The 20,663-nt window shown below is 46.6% G+C and overlaps 1 protein-coding gene across 3 annotated transcripts in view; it reads left to right on the forward strand.

The window, feature by feature from the left end:
• Nucleotides 1-19,877, forward strand: part of LOC138492612 (solute carrier family 2, facilitated glucose transporter member 9-like) — a 552,106-nt gene extending 532,229 nt beyond the window's left edge. For all 3 annotated transcript variants that reach the window (XM_069619904.1, XM_069619905.1, XM_069619906.1), the window contains 3 exons: nucleotides 7,526-7,601; nucleotides 17,044-17,171; nucleotides 19,531-19,877. In XM_069619904.1, coding sequence (XP_069476005.1) covers nucleotides 7,526-7,601; nucleotides 17,044-17,171; nucleotides 19,531-19,737 — 411 coding nt within the window. In that variant the 3' untranslated portion in view covers nucleotides 19,738-19,877. The remainder of the gene's footprint in view (nucleotides 1-7,525; nucleotides 7,602-17,043; nucleotides 17,172-19,530) is intronic.
• Nucleotides 19,878-20,663: the final 786 nt, after the last annotated feature.

Raw genomic sequence — 20,663 nt, forward strand, 5'->3', positions numbered from 1 at the left:
TTACTTCAGGTATCACCACCTCTGGTCAGGTCCTGGTGACTGATCAACTACCTCCACCTCAGTGGTAGGTAAGTTAGGGGGAATGCTTTCTCTCCCTCTTTTGGATTTTCTTACTCCTTTAGCCTTGGGTTTCCACTTTGGCTGGGGCAATGCATTGGTCTTGGCCAGTGCTGCCCTTGTTTGAGACCTTGTGCAGGGTCTTTCAGCTGTATCTCCCACAAACCCTAAAGCTCTGAGATCATTTCTCAGCAAGACCTTTCCTGGGACACTCCTCTGTATGCTCACTGGAATTCTGACTGCTGTACCGTTGATAGTAAGAGTTACAGGTATTACTGGGAACATGAGAGGTGGGCCATAAGCCAACTTAGTGGGTACCAGGGGAGCTCTGGCAACTTCCTCTGGGTCTACCAAGGTAGAATCCACTACAGTTCGACTACACCCACTATCCCTAAGAGCTGGAGTATCTACTCCATTGATCAGCGCACTGTCTTTAAAGTAGTGCTTGGTATGATCGGGAATCATAGCATAAGCCTCTGAGACTTTAGGCTCCCAGGAACCCAGGGAAACTAAAACTACCTCAGCTTCTATCCCACTGGGGAAGGAGTCTGAGGAGAAGGATGCCCCTGTAGTCTCTTCTTCCTCATAGGAGGAGAAGGCCAGATTAGCAGAGTGGACCCCCAAGGTTTTGACCTTACATCTGGGATCCCCCTTCACATGGTCAGTTGCGCCACAAGCAAAACAAGATCCACTGGGTCTGTTTACATAGGGAGGCTTACTAGAACCAGAGTTCTGTTTTTGAGGCTGACCTCCACTACCCTGTAAGTTCTCTTGTGTCTTACCCTTATTTTTCCTTTTGTGGCCCTTCTGGGAGGAAGTTTTATTAGATTCCCCACCCTCCTTATCTTTGGACATTTTCCCCTCCTCCTGCGTACCAGGATGAGTCCTGTCCTTATGGGACACTATATGTGACACCCACAAATCTGCTGCTATGGCAAGTTTCTTAGGATCTATCTCCTTTGAGTCTGCCAAGTGCTGCTTAAGCTCAGGGGAAGAAGATGCAAACATGTGTTCCAGCATGACAAGACATATCATACCTTCAAATGTAGAGACCTTATAACCTTCAACCCAGCCAGTCAAGGTTTTTAAGGATTCAGTTACATAAGATACCCAAGTACCACCTTCTTTCTTTTTGTACTCTCTGAATCTTTTTAAGTATTGGGCAGGAGTCTTTCCAAACTTTAAGATGAGAGTTTGCTTCAACATTGCAAAATCTGCTCTCTCAGCTTTTGACATTTCCATAATGGCACTGCAGCCAGAATGGGGCAGTCTGCTAAGTAACCAGGCAATTTTATCAGCATTGTCAACTTGTTGAACTTCACATGCATACTCAAATGTATTCAGCCAGTCCATAATGTCATTCTTTTCCTCATATACACTGAGCAGATACTTAGGAAACCTTGGATGAGAGGAGGCCCCAGACCCATGTCCAGGACCCTTGGATCCATTGGCAACCTGAAGCTTGGCCAGTTCCAACTGGTGATATCTGTCTTTTTGTTTTTCTGCCTGCTCTATTTTCAGTTTGGCCATGTTAAATTCAAGCTCCTTCTGCCTAAACAGCAGTTCTTGCTTCTTGAATTCAAGTATGGCCTCACCTTCAGCACTGGCAGAGGAAACATTAGACATTACATCCTCCAAATCCTCATGGTCTCTGTGAATCAGTGCAGCGGCAGAACTACCAGTTCTGCCAGTGAGAGCAGCCCCACCTCCTTCTGCACTGTCATCAGAAGCTATGGCACCAAGCTGAGCTTATTGCCAGTCCATGATTCTTTGGATCATTTCCATTTTTGTGCCTTGAGCAGAGATACCTCTCTCAGAACACATCTTTCTCAATGTTTCAGATTTAGAAGCATTCAAAGTTAACAAGGTACTTGTTTCCATATTGTTAGATAGAACTATGGCCTTTTTCAGTTATACTACAACAATTCACTATGTGTCCTGGTAGGAATAACTCAAAATGCCTTCAATAGTATGCAACACTGGATACCTTCTGTTCTATCCCACCGCTGTACACCAATTTGTTAAGATGGATTTCTGAACTCTGACCTGGTGGGCAGAGGTTCAGAAGGCCAGCCTAGTTTCTTGGAACAGGGTAATCTCTGGACAAGCCAGACCAATCAAGGTAGCTATGGCAGGCGGTGAAGACTAAGGGCCTCATTACGAGTCCGGCGGTAACCGAGGTGGTAAAACCGCCTCGGTTACCGCCGGACTCGTATTACCATTCCGCCTCCGTGATTCCCGGAAATACCGGGGCATTACAACCCCGGTTTTCCGGGAATCACGGAGGCGGAATGGTGTTAATCCCCATTCCCATTGAGTCCTATAGGACTATAGGACTCAATGGGAATGGGGATCATGGAAACACCGGCAGCATCTCGTAATGCTGCCGGTGTTTCCTCGTCCGCCTGCAGGCGGGCGTTGTTGAACATCACCTCCCGCCTGCAGGAGTCGGGATCAGGCGGTCCGGAAACAACGGTGGCGGCGGGTTTACCGCCACCGTTATTTCCGGACCGCCTGAGTTATAATGAGGCCCTAAGTCTCAGGAGGGGTGAGGGTGACTGAAAGACCTCAATGAGCACACAGAGCAAGGACACTTACAAATTACTCCAGACAGGTGTTATATAAAAAATATAGACACATTTATTACAAGGCCTTTGTAACATCAACCATAGCAAAAGAATCACAGTAACACTAAGTAAACCAACACATCACAATCAATACAATATATATACAAGACCATTGCGGTCTATAGGGTTAAATGCACGAATTATGTCGACAACCTAGAGGGGAAGGAAACAGGCAGTGCAGATAGTCTTTAGGCCCAGTTCGACATCGACAATACACCTAACTAAGAGGCAGTCCAAGCCCTAAGAAGAGAGGAGACTTGTGCTCAATAGTACATGCAATGCCAGCGCACGCGCTTGTTCCAATGGGCAGAATAGGGTCTCTTCAGGGGTCTCTAGCAGCTCAGAAAGGTGGATGAGGCGATGCAGAACAAGTTCCTACTATTCAAGATGGACCTCCACTTGAAGGCAGAGGCAGTTTGTGAGTTCAGGATGGAGTCACTATTTCGCAATAGCAGTGGAAATGAGAGGGACTCTCAGGGGCCACTCGTGCATAAAAATGGGCCCTTGCGCTAGGGACCACTGGTTGGGGTATGGAGGACTCACCGGTCCCCGACACAAGCAGACCCACACTTTGCCAGTTCAGTCCACTTCGCTTGCAGGTTTGAATGCGGCAAAAGGGACGTCTCGGCACCTTTCAGTTCCTGAGATACAGCGATGATTCCCAAATGGGACAGTGGCGATTTCTCTGCTCCGGGTGGATGAATCGACCCAGTTTCACTGCAGCCTGCTTCAGGGGTAAGAGGGTCACAAATGCGGCAGACTTGCAAAGGAAGTTGCCGCGGCAGGGCAACAGGGTAACCGCGTTTACTCCGGTTCTGGCGCACTCGTCTCACTTCAGACCTGGGAACGCCAAGTATACGAAATTCGGTGTGAGGCTGCCGGGGACACAGAGCTAGCAGTATACCAAGTTTCGAAGGCCTCCTCAAAACGGTGGCAGTGACAGAGCAAAGCAACTGGGCAAGCTGGTCAGTCCACTGGTTGGCCCAGGGACACTTCCGAGAAAGATTACTTGCAGGGCTTGATGAAGGTGCCGAGAGTAGTTGGTCCCACTATTCCAATGGGTTGAAACATCTTTGCAAACCTTCTAGGACAATCAGATGCAGAGGGGTCCCACGGGACGACAGCGGGCTCAGGGTGCCAAACCTTCCAGCGGGTCACCAGCGGTTCCTCGACTCGGCTTCGTGTTGCAGGATACTTGGATCCTATCCTTTGTTCAGTGAGAACTTAGGAGATTGACATGGTAGTGGTGTTTTCAGACTCCTCTTATCCAAAGTTCCCTTTGCGCCAAAACGTAGAGGACACAATGGGAGATCTGCTCACAAACACACACTCCATATGTGGACCAATCACGGACCACGGTGGTCCCAGTCATTCATGGCACTCCAGACTCTCAGGATGTTTATTGGAACCAGACTTTCCAGCCCACATCCTGGAGGCACACACACAAGGCATGCAGAAGCCAGCGAAAGCATTGGGATTCGCGGGAAAGTGCATGACCAAATAATGACGGACCCGGGTCTACTCATGGCCATTTTGGAGCCAGGCCACATATTCATGCCAAACACGGTTAACGCGGTTAACATGGCAGGAAAGGGTTATAAAGAAAGCGAAAAGATAGCTGCCACCAGTCCTGTCAATGACACATCTGCACAGTTCATAAAAAGTTCAGCAAGAGTTTCTAGGGCCTTTGGAAATGACTATAGACCCAAGTGTTCTGTATGGTAAGATACATTGCACACTTGTTACATGTTGCACAAAAGTTGCAACATGAGGAAAGGACTAAGGGAAACAAAGTCTCCCAGTACTGACTGTCTTAAGGGCATGTTAGTTTCCCCATTAAAAGTGAGCGAAAGCCCAGAGGAGTGCAGCGGAAGGCTGTGCTTCTCTGGCAAAGTCAGTCAACGGTGTCTAAAGAGCAGCAAAAAGTTTGGGAGTTGGCACATGGAGGGAATATTACATACAATTATGAAATCTTTCCTAACAGTAATGGAGGTGTTGCTTTTGGCCAGAACGCCAGAAACAAAATTTCTGTACAGAGCTTAAAATATTGATGCTTTCACATGCAACACTCCATCTGTGTTGTCATTTTTACTACATCTGGCCCATCAAGGGATTCCGGTCTCCACGATTAAGGGTTACCTTGCAGTGCTGTCTATTTTTAAGCGCTTGCCTGATCAGGATTCCTATTTCAAAATCCCTATAGTAATTCAGTTTCTGAAAGGATTGAGAAATGTATTTCCTCTGGTCCCTTTTATTGTACCAGTATGGGATTTGAATTTGGTGTTAAGGTGCTTAATGGGAGCTCCTTTTGAACCCTTGCATTCTTGTCCACTCAGAATGCTTACCGTCAAAACTACCTTTCGAGTGGCAATTTCATCGGTCCGCAGAGTGAGTGAACTTCAGGCTCTTTCTTCTAAGCCACCTTTCACAACCTTTCTTAAGGATACAGTGGTTTTGAGCGTGCATCCCTCTATCCTACCTAAAGTGGTATTGGAATTCCGTTTAGCGCCAAAAATTGTTTTTCCTCCTTTTACACGCCCCTCGTCCCTCTAAAGAGGAAGAGAGGTTGCATCATTTAGACCAAAAGAGGGTCCTAAGCAAGTATATTTCTAGAATGTCCAAACTCAGGCAAGATGACTAGCTCTTTGTGGGCTATTCTGGTTAAGAATTGGGGCAAGCTGTCATCAAGCAAACCATCTCTCGCTGGATAATTTTACGCATTTCTGAATGCTATTTTTTGGCGAGCAAAGATCTGCCTGATGGTTTGAGGGTGCATTTCATCCGAGATGTGGCCACTTCTTTGGCTCTTCAGAGAGGGGTGCCGGCGCAGGACATATGAAGTGCTGCAACTTGGTCTACTTTGCACACGTTCAGCAAATATTATTGCCTGGATTCTTTATCAGGTAGGAGGCAAGGTTTGGAAAGGCTGTGCTTCACAGCATTAATCAACAATAAATTCTCTTTGCCCACCTCCTTCGACATAATACTTTGGGAGTCTATCGAAGATGAGGAATTTGTGGGAGAACACAATCCATTCGAAGAACACATTACTTACCCCAGGTAATGTTCTTTGTACTGTATGTTCCTCCCACGTATTACTCATCGCCCTCCCATTCTACCCCTCTGTCTTGGCGAGGATTTCCATATTTTACACCTTCCTCTCTTTCAACGTCTGGGTCATACCTTCAAGACGACTGAGGATGGGAGGGGAATAAACTGGAACTGAGGCAAAGGGTGCTGTGCAAGCTACTTATACCAGCGTCGACGTCACGGCCGAGGACAGGATGGAAACTGTCAAAAGCAACAAATTGACGAAGAACGGTGCCTGCTACTATGAAAAAAGTTTCCAAAGCTACAAGCAGACTATATCGTTCTTTGTAACACATTAAACGTTTATATTGTTGTGTTTCCCATATGGAAGACGTTTTGCATCAGACTGGTGAAGAGACTCAAGCCTTAAGTGAAATGATGGTCTGATCGTGTATTATGAGGACTAAAATAAGCCAATGTGTACATTATACGGATATTGCAGATCTCCTCTGCAGTCTGTGACCTTAAAATGGATGCCTGCCTTTAGCCTTGTTCCTCTATATGGTCTCAGAACTTAGTGACCTGCAATATTCCTATAATGTACAGTAGGGGGCACTTTATCCCACATATCATAGTCTAGTTGCGACATCACTACTGACCTGTAATACGATAATAACTTCACAAGTGGAGTTGTGAAGTCAAAATGTCAGTGGCCAGAGCCACCACTAAAGTAACTTGCTGTGACAATGTACATTTGTTTGTGGTAGTATGTTTATGTTGTGCTCTGATGGAGTTTAACACGGGAGAGCAGGCATATATATATGTTATATAGTGACTGTCTGTGTTGATCTGCCATGTGTGAGTGTGTGATGTCATATGGAATGTTGTTGGGTGAATGATGGAATGCTGATCTGAGGGTTCCATACTGAGGCAGGCAGTTAGAGCTCCCCTGCCTGGGTGATGGGGCCAGTGCTGATAATACTCCATACTCCTGTTTTTACTTCCATGTAACTGTAATTGAAGTGTCTTTAATAAACCTAATATATAACCTAAGTTAAGCCTGCAAGTCACTTCGCAACAATATATAAGCATGTTACCATTCATTGCATGACACAAAACCGGACTTTAAAATAAATGCACCTTATTAAACTGCTTAAAGGTTTTGTTTGCATTCTGGTGTGTTTTCTGCACCCTGACAGATTTTAAATATCAGCAACTGGGAAAACCAAAGGGAATGACGATGGGCTAACGTGTTCCTAAATAATAAAATACCCCCTGGCAGAGGCTGAATGAACATTGCAAGTCACCTGGGGGGCCCGCGATCCTTTAAGGGAACTTGACCTTCTCTGCCTAGTTCCTCTGTTTGATGACTTGCAACATCCTTTAATGCACCTTTAAGGGTACTTTATAAATCCCCAAATCTCACCATTTAGCAGGTTTTGCCTGATTTTAATGATCCTTTAGACGGTAATGAGCCTCATTGGGTCAAGTAACAGCTTCAGAGCAAACCTCAAGTTTAACCCATCACAATTCTGACTGTCCTTGTTCTGCCAACATCAAACTGGGTACCACTGAGATGATTAGCGATAAAACATTGTATTTTAAAAGACAAGTTTAATCTTGTGATTTGTGTTATATAAATCGTTAGTAATATGTATCCCACTTGCATAGCTGAAGGCTTGCTGCGTGCCTTCTTCTTCCTCAGCATTTGCCCCCTCTCTTTAGATTAGCCCCCGCTATCTTGCCCTGATGTTCTCTCTTGCTTGTGATTGGTCATACTCTAACCCTGGCACTTCTATTCCCTCCTCCAGGTCTGGTTCCCATGGCTGTCCTATGCAAGCATCGCTCTCATCATCCTTTTTACGCTGCTCTTTGGCGTCGGCCCATGTAAGTACTCTCCATTAGTGGGGGCCTCTTGGATGCAGGAGGGGGCTGGCGAGACATATGTGCTCTTTATTTTTATCTGAGCACAGGTATACGCTGACGGAAATTCAAGATGACGAATGGTTTGAATATGAAAACTAACAGAATTGTTCCCAGAACATTATGCCTATTTAATCATGAAGCACATGCAATTGAATGGCTAAATTAGCTCATCCTTAGTTACCAAATACATGTGTGACTTGTGTTAAGGCAGGTGCCTTACCAGCATTAAGTAGAGGTAATGCCACATTACTTGCAAGAACTGTTCAGGCATTTACGTGGCCTACATAGACAGGTCGACAATGTTTCGGCCACGTATAACAACTAAAAAGTGGCCTTTTTCAGGATTATGAATCCAAATATCCTTTCTATAATGTTTACTGATGTGGAATCTGTGTATCATGTCTAGGTCCCATGGAGGAATCTGTAGGTCTTCCTGCAAACAAGAAATGATGGAGCTGATTACCTTCAATTCTTTGCTCTCTCCAAAATGGGAGTTATGAGCTGAAGGCAGATGTGTTGCACCCTGATTGCTTTGCAGTGGAAAGAATACAAGTCTAGAAGACATACTAGCGACTAATTCTTGCTAAGATCCTGATAAAAAAAGAAATCTGTTGCTGTTGCTTACGATTGCCAGGGTGCACTGGCATCCCATTGGGTGATCTATGAATTATGGTCAATTAGATGCATGCTCAGCTAGGGGTGCGGGGGGTAATCTGTCACTCAAATTCTTCTACCACTCAATAAGTATCTGATCAATCAAGTATGATATGATATGTCATTTATAACGCGCCTATACACAAGTGTTTCTAGGTGTGACAAGACAAGGGGGGGAAGAAGGAGGACAAGACAAACGATCTTACTAGGCCTTGTGTCATTCAGATTGTGCAAGTGTGACAGCGCACAAGTGCAGGGGGAACGGAGGGGGGAAGTACCAGGGAGAGGGAAAAAGGGGAAGTGCAATCGGGGCAGCATTGTTCTGACTGAGTGCATTCAGGGCAGCGAGACTCTGGGTAAGTGCAAGGATGGAGGGGGCTATAGAGGTTACAGTTATAGCCCCTAAGTGCGCCGTAGGCCCAAAGGCAGAGCATAGGAGACTGATCATGGTAGAGCCTGGTACCCAATGAGAATCTGGGGGTAACCACCAAGCAGTCGGCGCAGCAGACAGGTAGGTCAGCAGGGGAGAGAGAGAGAGAGAGAGAGAGAAAGCAGAGGAGAAAAGGAAGGTATTGAGCACCTTCCAGAACTTCAGGTGGTCCTGCTCAAGTTTGAGAGGGGCAGAGAGGCCATTCCAGAGGGAGGCACCTGCAGAGGAGAGAGCTCTACCCCCACTCTCTGCTTGGAGAAGTGTCTGACCCTCACAGAGTTGGAGGTAGCTGAGCGAAGGGCTCAAGAAGGAAGGTGTTTTGAAAGAGAGAGTTGGATGTAATGCGGGCCCCGGCCCCAGAACACCTTCTGGATGATGCAGAGGGTCTTGCACTTGATCCTTGTAGCCACCGAGAGACAGTGGAGAGATTTCAGGGCTGCAGAAATATGGTCCCTGGGCTTGTGGCCAAGGATAAGTCTTGCAGTCCTGTTCTGGATAAGTTGAAGAGGGCGGAGAGTAGAGGCAGGCAGATTAAGATAGAGACTGTTACAATAGTCCAGCCTAGAGAGAACCAGGGCTCTGGAGACAGTGAGCTTCTGGGGGAAGGAGAGGAAAGGAAGAATACCTCTGAGGAGGTGCAACTGGTAGTGTGACTTCTTAGAGACGTCAGAGATGTGAGGAGAGAAGGAGAGAGTGGAATCGAAGACGACCCCAAGGTTTTTAGCCTTGCAGGTGGGAGCAGGAAGAGGGCCAAGAGAGGCCGGCCAGAGAGCTGCAGGGAAAGAGGGAGTGGGTGTGCCGATGAGTAGAATCTCGTTCTTACTGGCATTAAGGCAGAGGTCATTGGCGGCACACCATTCCTGGATAGCTGAAAGACAGTCAGAGATGAGGGAAGGAGAGGAGGAGGCTGAGGGGAGCCTGAAAATGAGCTGGGTATCATCCGCATAGCACTGGAAATTTGGGCAGAGAGAGGCGATGCGGTGGGCAAGGAGTGCCAGATATTGGTTGAACAGCCAGGGAGAGAGGTTAGATCCCTGGGGGACACCACAGGTAGAGAGAAAGGTATCAGACAGGAAGGACCCAAGTTGGACCTGGGAGGGTCAGTCGGAGAGGAAAGAAGTCAGCCACGCCAGAGCCTGACCAGTGATTCCCAGGTTATCACAGAGACGGTTGAGCAGGATGGCATGGTTGACTGTGTCAAAGGCAGAAGAGAGATCAAGCAAGATGAGGACAAAAGGGGTGTTAGAGTCAAGATTGGAGAGCAGGTCTTCACGGATGTTCAGGAGGGCAGTTTCCGTGCTTCTGGAAGCTCTGAAGCCAGACTGATGGTCATGAAGACAACCAACAGCTTCAGTGTGGAGATTAAGCTGGGAAATGGCCTATTTCTCAAGGAGCTTACCCAGGAAGGGAGTGATGGAAATTGGGTGATAGCTAGCCAGGCAGGAGGGGTTGGCAGAGGGTTTCTTAAGATGGGGGTGCACAAGGGAGTGCTTCAGGGGGGTTGGGAAGACTCCAGTGATGAAGGAGTGGTTGCAGAAATCAGCCAGGGCAGGAGCCAGTGAGTCGATATGGTCCTTGATAGTTTTGGAGGAAGAGGGATGAACCTGTTTTGACGAGACTTTCATAGATCAGACTTGTCTAGAAACCTTGTCTGGGGAGAAAAGGGGAAGGGAGGAGAAGGAGGGAGGAGGGGTGGCTGCAGGAGGGCCAGAGGAAGAGCAGGAAGTAGGGGAAAGGAGGGAATAGGTGGAGAGTGTGGACAGGATATCCTGAGTTTTAGAGATTAAATGAGAGGCCAGTGCTGTGCAGAGGGCCTGGAAAGGGACAGGGGAGGTAGAGACTGCGGCAGGATTGGCCAGTTCCTTGCAGATTTTAAAGAGTTCAGCCGAGTTGTTAGATGCCGCAGAGACGTGAGCTCTCTTCTTGGTTTGGACTGAGAGCCGGTATTGCCTTTGAAGCAGGTGGCAGACCAGTTTGTCAGAGGATGTACATGAAGCAGACCATTTCCTCTCTGCCACCCTACAATTAAGTTTTAGGGTGACGAGGTCGGAATCGTACCAGGAGTTGCACTTGGCTTTGTGCTTCAGGCGGATTCTCATGACAGGGGCAAGGATATCAAGAGTATCAGAGATGGCAGAGTGGAGCATGGAGAGGGCTGTGTCAGGATGGGAGTCAGCCAGAGGTGGGGGGGTGAGAAGGTGCTAGCAAAAGCCTCATCTGACACGTGCTTTATGGGTCGGATGACTGAGAAGGTAGGTGGCAGGGATGGAGGTGGCTTGGCCTGAGGGGTAGGGAGGGTGAGGTGGGAGGATAGGAGACAGTGATCACTCCAAGAGAGAGGAATGGAGAGAGGATCATAGAGGGGAAGGTCTGAGGATATCAGAATATCCAAAGTATGCCCTGCGGAGTGAGTCGGGCCAGAGGGGAGAATAGTAAGTGAGAGAGAGTCGCAGAGGTCACGAAAGAGTACAGAGGAAGGACAGGAGGTATCAAGGTGAATGTTGAAATTTCCAAGAAGGAGGAGTTGAGTGGTCGATGCCAGGAGTGAGGAGGAGAGGTCAGCCCACTCAGAGAGGAAGGAGGAGATCTGACCAGGTGGTCGATAGATAGTAGCCACGGTAAGGGAATGGCTAGGTGAGATAGAGAGCCTGCAGACGAGGCATTCAAAGGAGGAATAGGACTGCGTAGGAATGACAGAGGTAGGAGTCCACTCAGGGAAGATCAGGGCAACAGCCCCTCCAGAGCGGTTGGACCTGGGTGCGGAGAGGATCTTGTAGCTGTCAAGTAGGAGCGTGTCAAAACTGGTGACAGAGCTAGCCGTGAACCATGTCTCGGTGAGACTGAGGACATCGAGGTTGAGTTCTTCCAGAAGGCAGCAGATATCAGAGGAGTGTTTGACAGCAGAGCGGGAGTTAAGTGTGGCAATATGGAGAAGGTTGCCATCCTTGAAGGACTTCCAGGGAGGGGTACAGATCATAGGTACGCCCTTCGGAGGTGTAGAGGGTGCCCAAGAGGGGGCAGGAGGGTAAGGAGGAGAGGGCAAGGTAGCCAAGGAGGAGGCAGAGGGGGGAGGGGCGGGAGCTTTGGAAAGGGGGACAGAGGGGACAACAGGAGAAGAGAGGAAATTAATGAGGCGTGGGAAGCGTCTGTCAAAGAGGTGAAGGTTGTCCTGAGGGCCTTGCACCAAGACGGTCCCGTTTGAGCACGCAGGAATGTGTGCTCTGCCAATCACAAGAAACCCGGCGAGCGTGTCCTTCAACTCAGACTCTAACATGTTGGTTTGGAGGTTAAACAGGAGTGGTGCTAAGACACAACCCCGTTTCACACCACCACCTATGTTGAAATATTCCATACACTCGCTGACAGCTCCAAAACCTATAGCTGCCTCAGTGTCAAAGTGTAAAAGCGTTATTACTGATAAAGGTGTGGAGGTATTTTTAAACCTTCTAGGACCGCCAAGAGCCTGGCCCTATTAACCATATCAAAGGCAGTAGAGAAGGCCATAAAAGCCAAGTAAATTGGTGCTATATACAAGTAATAATATTTTGCCACTAGGAGATACAAATTAAGAGTTTGCTCTCTCGTACCTAACCCGGAGAGAATCCTTCCTCTGACTCAGGAAAAAATCCCTTCTACCAGGACCACTCGTTTAGCCTGGTAAAAACCAGTTTGGCAAAGAGCTTGCTAATTGCATCCAGTAGCGAGATTGGGGGCATGATTGGGGAGCTGCCCGGTCACCCTTTTTATGGATCGGCGCAGTAAGGGCCTTTCTCCAGCTCTCGGGAATTTTCCCTGTCACCCAAATGGCATTAAAAACATTCATTATAAAGGGGGCCCAGAGGTCTACATTAGACTTAAAAACGAGCGGCCCGAATCGCATCAGGACCGGGTCTTTTGAAAGCTGCTTGTCTAGTGATTACTTTGGTAACGCCTTCTAATGAGAACTGAACCTGTGAACCATGAATAATACACCTAATAGCAATTGACTGGTTAAAACTAAATTCGCCGTCTATTGCTTCAGTTGAATATTTATATTAGAGGTCTTTCAGTACAGGTACCTTGTCCAAGAAAAGGCTATATTATGCTCCCGTCCACTGTAAACAGACCTTAGTCTGTAATGGAAGAGAATTGATGCCAGTTATTGGCTCATAGGCTTGGCTTAAGTGCCAAGTACGAGTATGCTCGTCCTTTTTGCACAGACTTGCATAATAGCCTGGCACTTAAGGGCTTGAACATATGCAACTGTTTCCACGCATTGTGTTAGTTTGGGTCTATTAGTAAACAAGAACTCTCCTTTATCTCCCCCTTGCAAAGCGTTGTCTCCCCACATACCAGCTTCCCTCTCACTCTCCTCCACACTTTGAAACAGGTATGTTGTAATTTGGGGCATTATAAAACATCAATAAAATGAATATTAATAAAAACAATACAGCCTCATGTGCCAATTGCAGCCTAAAATGCTCCTGCATTGTCACATGTTGCCTGTCATGTGTGTGCATGTGCATGCCTGTCATAATAATCATATGTGTGGCGCAGAGTCACTTATGCTGCTATACATTCACATTGTTTGCAGGCATATAACCTTGGCACCATTTAATACATCTTTATAGAAGATAAAAGAAAATGTAAAAACAAATGTACCCAACTAGAAGGTTTTGTGAAGCTTCTTCATGGGTGGGAGGGGGCACGTTTTCCCATTAATTTCCCATAGTCAAAACTGTGCAGGCAGAACTGCTGGACAGATTCAGATCAAACGTATGCGTTGCAAGGAGCAGACCTTTCACCCCAAAAGTGTGGTTTTGCAGATTTAGTACAAAACCACCCAGCAGTTCATTTGAAATCTTCTCAAAAGTGGGCAACACCAAATATGCTACATCTGGGTTTACCCAGAACAGTCCACGGACCCACATCCAACCTTTTAGCCATCTGATTGGCTTTTGCCTCTGCAGGTCCCCTTCTGAACGGATCCAATTCCAGGTCCGTGGACCCAGCAAAGTGTAACCCGATTGGCTACTGAAAAAGAGCCAATGTGGTTGGTTACCATGGGGAAAAATACTAAGCGGGCTGCCTTTATGGCCTGCAGACTTTAAGCCGTTTCTGGCTGACCCTGCTTTAACATTTTCATAAAGTGGTACATATTGGCTATTTTGGGGTTGCCCTAACACTACGGAGAGTGAAGAAGGCCCAGAGGGGTCAACTATGCCCTTGATAATGTACAGAAAGGAGCCTTTATGGGATATGTGACCTACAAGATGGCTCCCCGAGCCACAGAACACCAGGCAGATCAGTGGGCTCCATCAGGGCCACAGCCCTTGTGTGCGATTCATAATCCAAGATGATGGCTTGCAGTCCCACCTGGTGGCCTGCAGGTTGCCACTAGGGTCAATACAGCCAGTGGCCACAGGCCACCTTCTATTTTGTCATGCACAGCTCTCCATTCTAGGAGTACTGGGCCTAACATACTAATCACCTGCTGCCTGCAGTGATAGAGGCCCTGCAGGCCCTCATTTGGAGTGCTGTCCCAGGTGGGGTGGAGGCACTGAATGCAGCAGGGGAACAAGTGAGCACAGTTGACATATTTTCCTCCGGACCTTGTTGCGATGAGATTCAAAGCTGGAAATGTCAATCAACTTGAATTTGTGTTTCCTTTTACTGTGTGATGAGGCAGAGTGAGGGGCCGGGGCAGGAGAGGAGCAGGAAATGGTACATGTAAAAATATACGTGAAAAAGAAAAGGTGTGGGTGCATGGGTGTTGTTTGAATGTATGTTTCTGTGCGAATATGAGCACATGTGTGTTTATGTGAGCCCCTGTGTGCATGTGTGGGCACGTGTATGTAATGTTTAACCATATGTGTGGGGTTGGCAGTGTGTTTGGGGAAATAAAATGTGAGCTGAGCTTCCAGACATCTTCTTTTCAATGGCAATCTTTGCATATTTTGGGTACTGGTTGCAAGAAAATGTGTTACAGGGCAATGCAGGCATATATTGACTAAGCCAGTATGAAAGATTCTTCTTCTTCTTAGAGTGGCAATACTGGCATGATGGAAATATTGTCACATTCTCCATGCATGTGTCTTTTTACTGTGGCAATACTGCCATTATTGGGCCCTGCCAACAATGGTGTGATCTTACAGTGGCAATATGTCAGACATCAAATCGAAAATCACTGACCTGAACTCTCAGGAATCAGGAAGTAAGTAACACTTGGGATAAATGGGGAGGACGTTAATGTGGGGGGCACTAAAACCCGAAGACCGTGCTCCCAGACCACTGTTGAGGGCAGCGTGGGTAACTGTATGGGAACAATAATCCTGTGAGAACAAAGTCTATATGAATTTACGTACCCCTAGGTGAACCCTCTTGATTGCCTGTGAATGGGAAAGCACATTCTTTGAAAGCACAGTGTATCCTGTTCCAGCACAGGAGTGCTTAGCCATTCAAACTAAAAGAGGCAGACTACTGACAGTCTGTACTGCAGTCAATGGCCCCAACACAAATAACAAAAAGAACTCCTAATTGCCTAGTAAAAACGAGAACAATACAGATCAAAATCCTGGAGCAGTCCTAATGAGCTCAATGAGCTCTGTGGTCCTTGGCATCCAAGGTTTGCAAGATGCTGAACCCTGTGGACATCCTTCCTTATGTACATGGGATGGCGTGTTGACGTAGGCCACACCTCTATCTACTATTCACCTGTGGTGGCCATCTTGTAATGGGAAATTTCAACAGCAGTGGGAAGCAGCAATGGCTGACATTGTCTATGTCTCAACGGCTGAGTCCTGTTGTGGGGTACCTCCACCCTGGCAAGGTATCGCTATGTCCAGTGGGGCTGTCACAGCCGCCTGGGGAGGAGACGGCTGAAGCGATCAACTCCAGGTAAGCGAGTCCTAACACTATATTTGTAAAGCCAGCACAGACATGCCTTCTTCCATGTCTTACATTGGTAATACTTCCATATATTGGCGCAGCCATGATGAACATGTCTTCTGAGAGAGGCAATACTGGCATTATTGGACACAGTCACCATGAGTGTTGTTATACAGTGGCACTATTGGCATATTGTGGCACAGCCAGCATGAACATGTCTTCATATATGTGTACAAAACAGACATTATTGGGCACAGTCAACATGAGTGAGTTCTTAAATGGCCAATACTGACTTATATCGACACAGCCAGCATTACAATGGCTTCTTATAGTGGAGTGGCAAAATGCTTGCATAAAGTATGAACGCAGGTATCATGAAAGTGTTTTACAATGGCAATGGTGACATATACAATATGGGCACAGGCATCATGTACATGTCCTTTTCAGTGGCAGTGCTGGCACATATTGTGGGCAAAGGTAACATGAACAGGTGCTTTACATTGGCAATGCGAGCATATATTTTGGGCATAGATATCACGAAAATGTGTTGTAAAATGCTTGGGTGTACTATTGGTGACGTGACATCTACTGGATTTGTTCGTGTTTTGTAAATTGTGAGGCTTTTTACCGAATGTTCACAAAACATGTGCTGTAAAATCGCCCATTTCAATCTATCATTTTAAACCTGCTCTTAGATTGACACCCCCGCCCCCAAAACTCTCCTTGGTTAGTTTGAGCTCCCTCACCATGCTTGGTCACTCACACTCATAAGGGGACATTTTCAACCCGGTCCCAGTGGAAAAACTCACCAGCGCCCACCAGGGTCATCTTTAGAGAGGTTGGAGGCAGGAGCTCACACACCTTTGAGGTCCGTGAATGCCTGGTTGCCTGTTCCCCCAACCCCCTTTTACTGTGATTTTAGCCCCTAGCTTAATATGCTCTTCCGGCAGTGCTTGCAATGATCCAAGTCCCCTTTTCTCCTTCAGCCATCCTGGAATCAGGATTATGTATACACAGCATATCAAGGGCAACATTTGCAGTTCATGATGAGGCTGTAAAGGGGTAGTATGCCAGAGATATTGTTAGGGGCGCTGTGAGAACCATCATGATGATAGAGGATATATTGGTACTTGCCAACACCAAGGTGCGTTCCAGCCCGGGGTTTCAAGTGACATCACTGACTACTCGAGCTTCACTCTCTTTGTCATGATATTCCTGGGAAGCCGATCAGTGTGATCTAATTTTGTATTTGAATGGTCTCGATGTATGCATCTATAATTGTGTATTACCTGCTGCTCCCGAGCTTACCTTTATCTGAGCTGTATCTCCCTATATGGAAGACACATGGTAGTGAAAGACCTAGCAACAGTTTTCAGTGATACATTTTGATGCTGCCCTACAATTTACTTATGGTTCATCCAACTTAAAGAGACTTGTTTTTCCCCCCTTTAGCTGGCGTCACTATGGCCATCTGCGTTGAGATTTTCACTCAGTCCTCTAGAGCGGCAGCCCTTGTGGTCGCGGGCTCCCTGAACTGGGTGGGCCTGTGCATGATCGGGATGGCCTTCCCATACGTTGTGGTAAGTAACACGGTTCAGGTATGCCGTCAGCCTCTTTGGGCTGTCCCATGTGAGAAATATTGACCGCAGTTGTGATACATATTCTAAGGTTGTATGCCCTGCCGTTCCTCGCGGTGACCTCTCAAGAGACCCATAGACCGATAGAGGCTGCAACAAAACCACAAATATTGAAATTATGTGCTAGTGAGATGTTTCTGTAAGTGAGCTATATTTAAGTGGTATTACCCAATTTGATTGATTTTAATTGATCGAATGGAACATCTAGCCGAATTCGGCCAGTACCATTCGATCAATTAAAATCGATCAAATTGGGTAAACACTACCGAACATGGGGGATCGGGGTTTGCAGGGCTGTCCCTCGCTCCCCATGTTCGGTATTGATGGCCTTGGGGATATCAGGGGTTTCCCCCACGTCCTAAAGATTGGAGGTGGGGAACGGGAACAAGAAAAAAAAGAGAAAAGCAGACCCTGCAGCCTCAGATCTGACCCGCGAAGGAGGGACGGAACCAACGCCACAGGGCCAGAAGGAAGCAGACGAGCACAAGTGGGAGGGGGAGGAGGGATGTATTGGAGGGTGGGAGGGGCATAGATTGTGGATTTTGGCCGCAGCAAAATTGGTTTCGCAGCAAAACTGACTACAGTCAATTCCGCCATGAACAATGCCACGGCCAAATCACACAGATCCTACTTAAGTAGAAAAGACCTTGATAGTTAATAAGTTGAGAAAATATCTGCACTATGGTTGCCATGTTTCTGATATCCATTACAATGTCCTGAAGCCCATCTCTGCTCCGAGGCACATTCCTACTCTGAGCCCATACCAGCTTTGGGACTTTCAATATGCCCACTCTGCACAGGGCAACAAGGAACCCGGAACCCCAGATGTGTGGGTCTCTTTGGGAGCAGTGCAATTTTAATCTCTGGGTTAGATTGCAGTAAATTGGCTTCATAGTAGAGATTAAAACAGACTAGATTTAAAAAACAAAAAAATAAATGTAGGATTTCTTTCCTGTGGTGTTCTCAGTGGTCTAGAATTAATGGCCCAAGCTGCTCCTTCTCATGATCTGTTCAGTGATAGATTTCTTTAACTCCTGTATTTGTATTTCGTGCCTTTCGTGTGTCTATACCTGGGCTACTCCATATTTACCCCAGGCTCCCAAACACACTAGGGTGTCTGCCGTGTGACTGACACTGCCCCAGACCCACTGGGTTTTCCAGAGGCACCGGTCTGTCGTTCTGTCCTAGTGTTCCTAGGGATCAGTCAAGGGTTTTTCATCTCAAGGTGTCAATGTGACCAAATAGTGTAACAGAAAGTTAGTGGGATGACCAGGAAAGCAGAGGGGAAGAGCTTTGCCAGTAAGAAGGCAAGAGATGGTATTACTCTATAGGGGTATATAGGGGCATACCCTACAGTGCATTGACCATTCGGCCACATACCAAATGACTGGATAAATATTCAGCCAGAGCCAAACAATTGTTTTTTTTCCTAAAGTGAATTCATATTTAATAAACACTCTATGGATTAGCTGTAAACACAAATAATTCTTGTGATTCTTTGTTCCCTTGTTCCTTTCAGTTTTATCAGCAGGGCTTTTGTAATGAAAGATATGAGTAAAACAAATAGCAATTAATCAGAAAGCAACATTAGATTTAAAAAAAGCCAAATGCTGACCTAAGGGGGTTTGTAAATCTGGGCCACCATTCAGCCAATGAAAGCCATATATTTCTGGGGAAGCAATCAGGCAAGTACAGGTGGCAATCGTGCAATCTGAACTATGGCCAACCTTTGCACTAATATTGAAATCCAACGTGGGGACATCACCACTGCTGTGTAAGTCAGGGGTCTGCAACCCCTTGCTCTTCAGATGCTTTGAACTACAACTCCCATTAGCGTATGTGTCAATTGCGTAGCATTAAGGGAATCTTGGACCAAAACATCTTGAAAGCCATAGGCTGGAACCTCCTGGTATAAGTTGTCCGTGGCATCTCATTAAGTAGGCGCCATTGCGTTATGAGGACTTATCTAAAGGGATATTAGAGCCAGTCCTGCTGAGTGAGACATACTGAGAGGGTGTAATGCATGTGTCTGCAACCTGCGACTCTGTAGATGTTTTGGACTCCAACTTCCTTGATTCCTCTCCATTTGCTATGCTGGCTGGGGCTGATGGGAGTTGTAGTACAACACATCTGGTTATCCAAATCTTGCAGACCCCTGGTGTAATGTCTGCATCAGAAATGTAGGGAAGAGACACACAAGAAGTGAAATCCATGTCCACGACTTTGGTAGTGTGATAGGCAGCACTCTCTTGAATCCCTGACGGCGACTTACTAACAGCACACTTTGTTTCTGTCTTTTCAGGTCGGCCTGAGGCAGTACTGCTTCCTCGTCTTCTTGGTCTGCATTGTTCTCACGGTCATATTTTGCTTCATGTTTCTCCCTGAGACAAAAGGGAAGTCAGTCCTGGAAGTCACAGAGGATTTCCGCAAGTATAAATCCCCTCGTAAGCATGTCCTGGGCCCAGCAGAGAATTCCAATAATCAGCGGACAATGGCTACAAGGCTCTGAGTTAGAGACTGCAACATGGGCAGGACACCTGCAGACTGCGTGGAACTTGTCAATGGATTGGAATATGCTATTTTCAAAAGCAACAGGAAGAATGCAACAGAAGGAACACTTATTTATTAAACCACTTACCTGTAAATGTACATTTTGGGTGTTATTTCTCATAAGAGATCTGTGCTGGTCAATTATGACTTATGATATTAGAGAGTGTCTTCCACAAGAAAAAAAAGCAATTTAAAGGTTCACTTTATGGAAAGAGAAGCAGAGCACGTGAAAATAATAAAAAGAGTAAAAGTAACCGCAAAGGGAAGAAGGGGAAAGCATAAAGGAAAGAAAACAATCAATGATGGAAGACAAGAAAGAGAAAAGTATATACAATAGGGACAGGCCAATGGAACGAAAAAAAGAGTTTGGGGAAGTGGCAAATATTCAAAAGAAAAAAGCCAAAACATTACAACAAATAAAATATGGAAACTGTGACAATGAGACAGGTAGGCGGCTTGATGAACATTAAAATGGGTCTTTATTCAGACTATTTCAAAAAGGATAAAAGAAAATAAGCTTTAATCAAAATTTTCTGCAGTGCCCGTTCTCTGTGCTTAGGCTTCTTCTCTGATCCTTGCAGGGGATCTGGTAAGGACTTCTGGCAAGGCTTCTCCTCCTAGTCCTCATACGCCCACCAGCTCGGCAGCTCCTGATGTCCTGTCTGGTTCGATCTGCAACAAAACCAAGAATGAACACACTCTCGCCTTCCAGGGTTGTCTTTATATAGATGGAGTTATAACAGGCCAATCAGTGTTCACTTCCTCCTCTAGTCTATATAGACTCTCCCAAGCCCCGCCCCCTTTTCCCTTGAGGCATTGCAAGCTGTCTTCGACCTCGACCTCCACCCGCTCCCTGTTCCAGTCATCTCTGACCAGGTGAGTTCT

Source organism: Ambystoma mexicanum, chromosome 10 (assembly GCF_040938575.1).
Source record: "Ambystoma mexicanum isolate Mex_15411 chromosome 10, UKY_AmexF1_1, whole genome shotgun sequence".
Lineage (NCBI taxonomy): Eukaryota > Metazoa > Chordata > Amphibia > Caudata > Ambystomatidae > Ambystoma > Ambystoma mexicanum.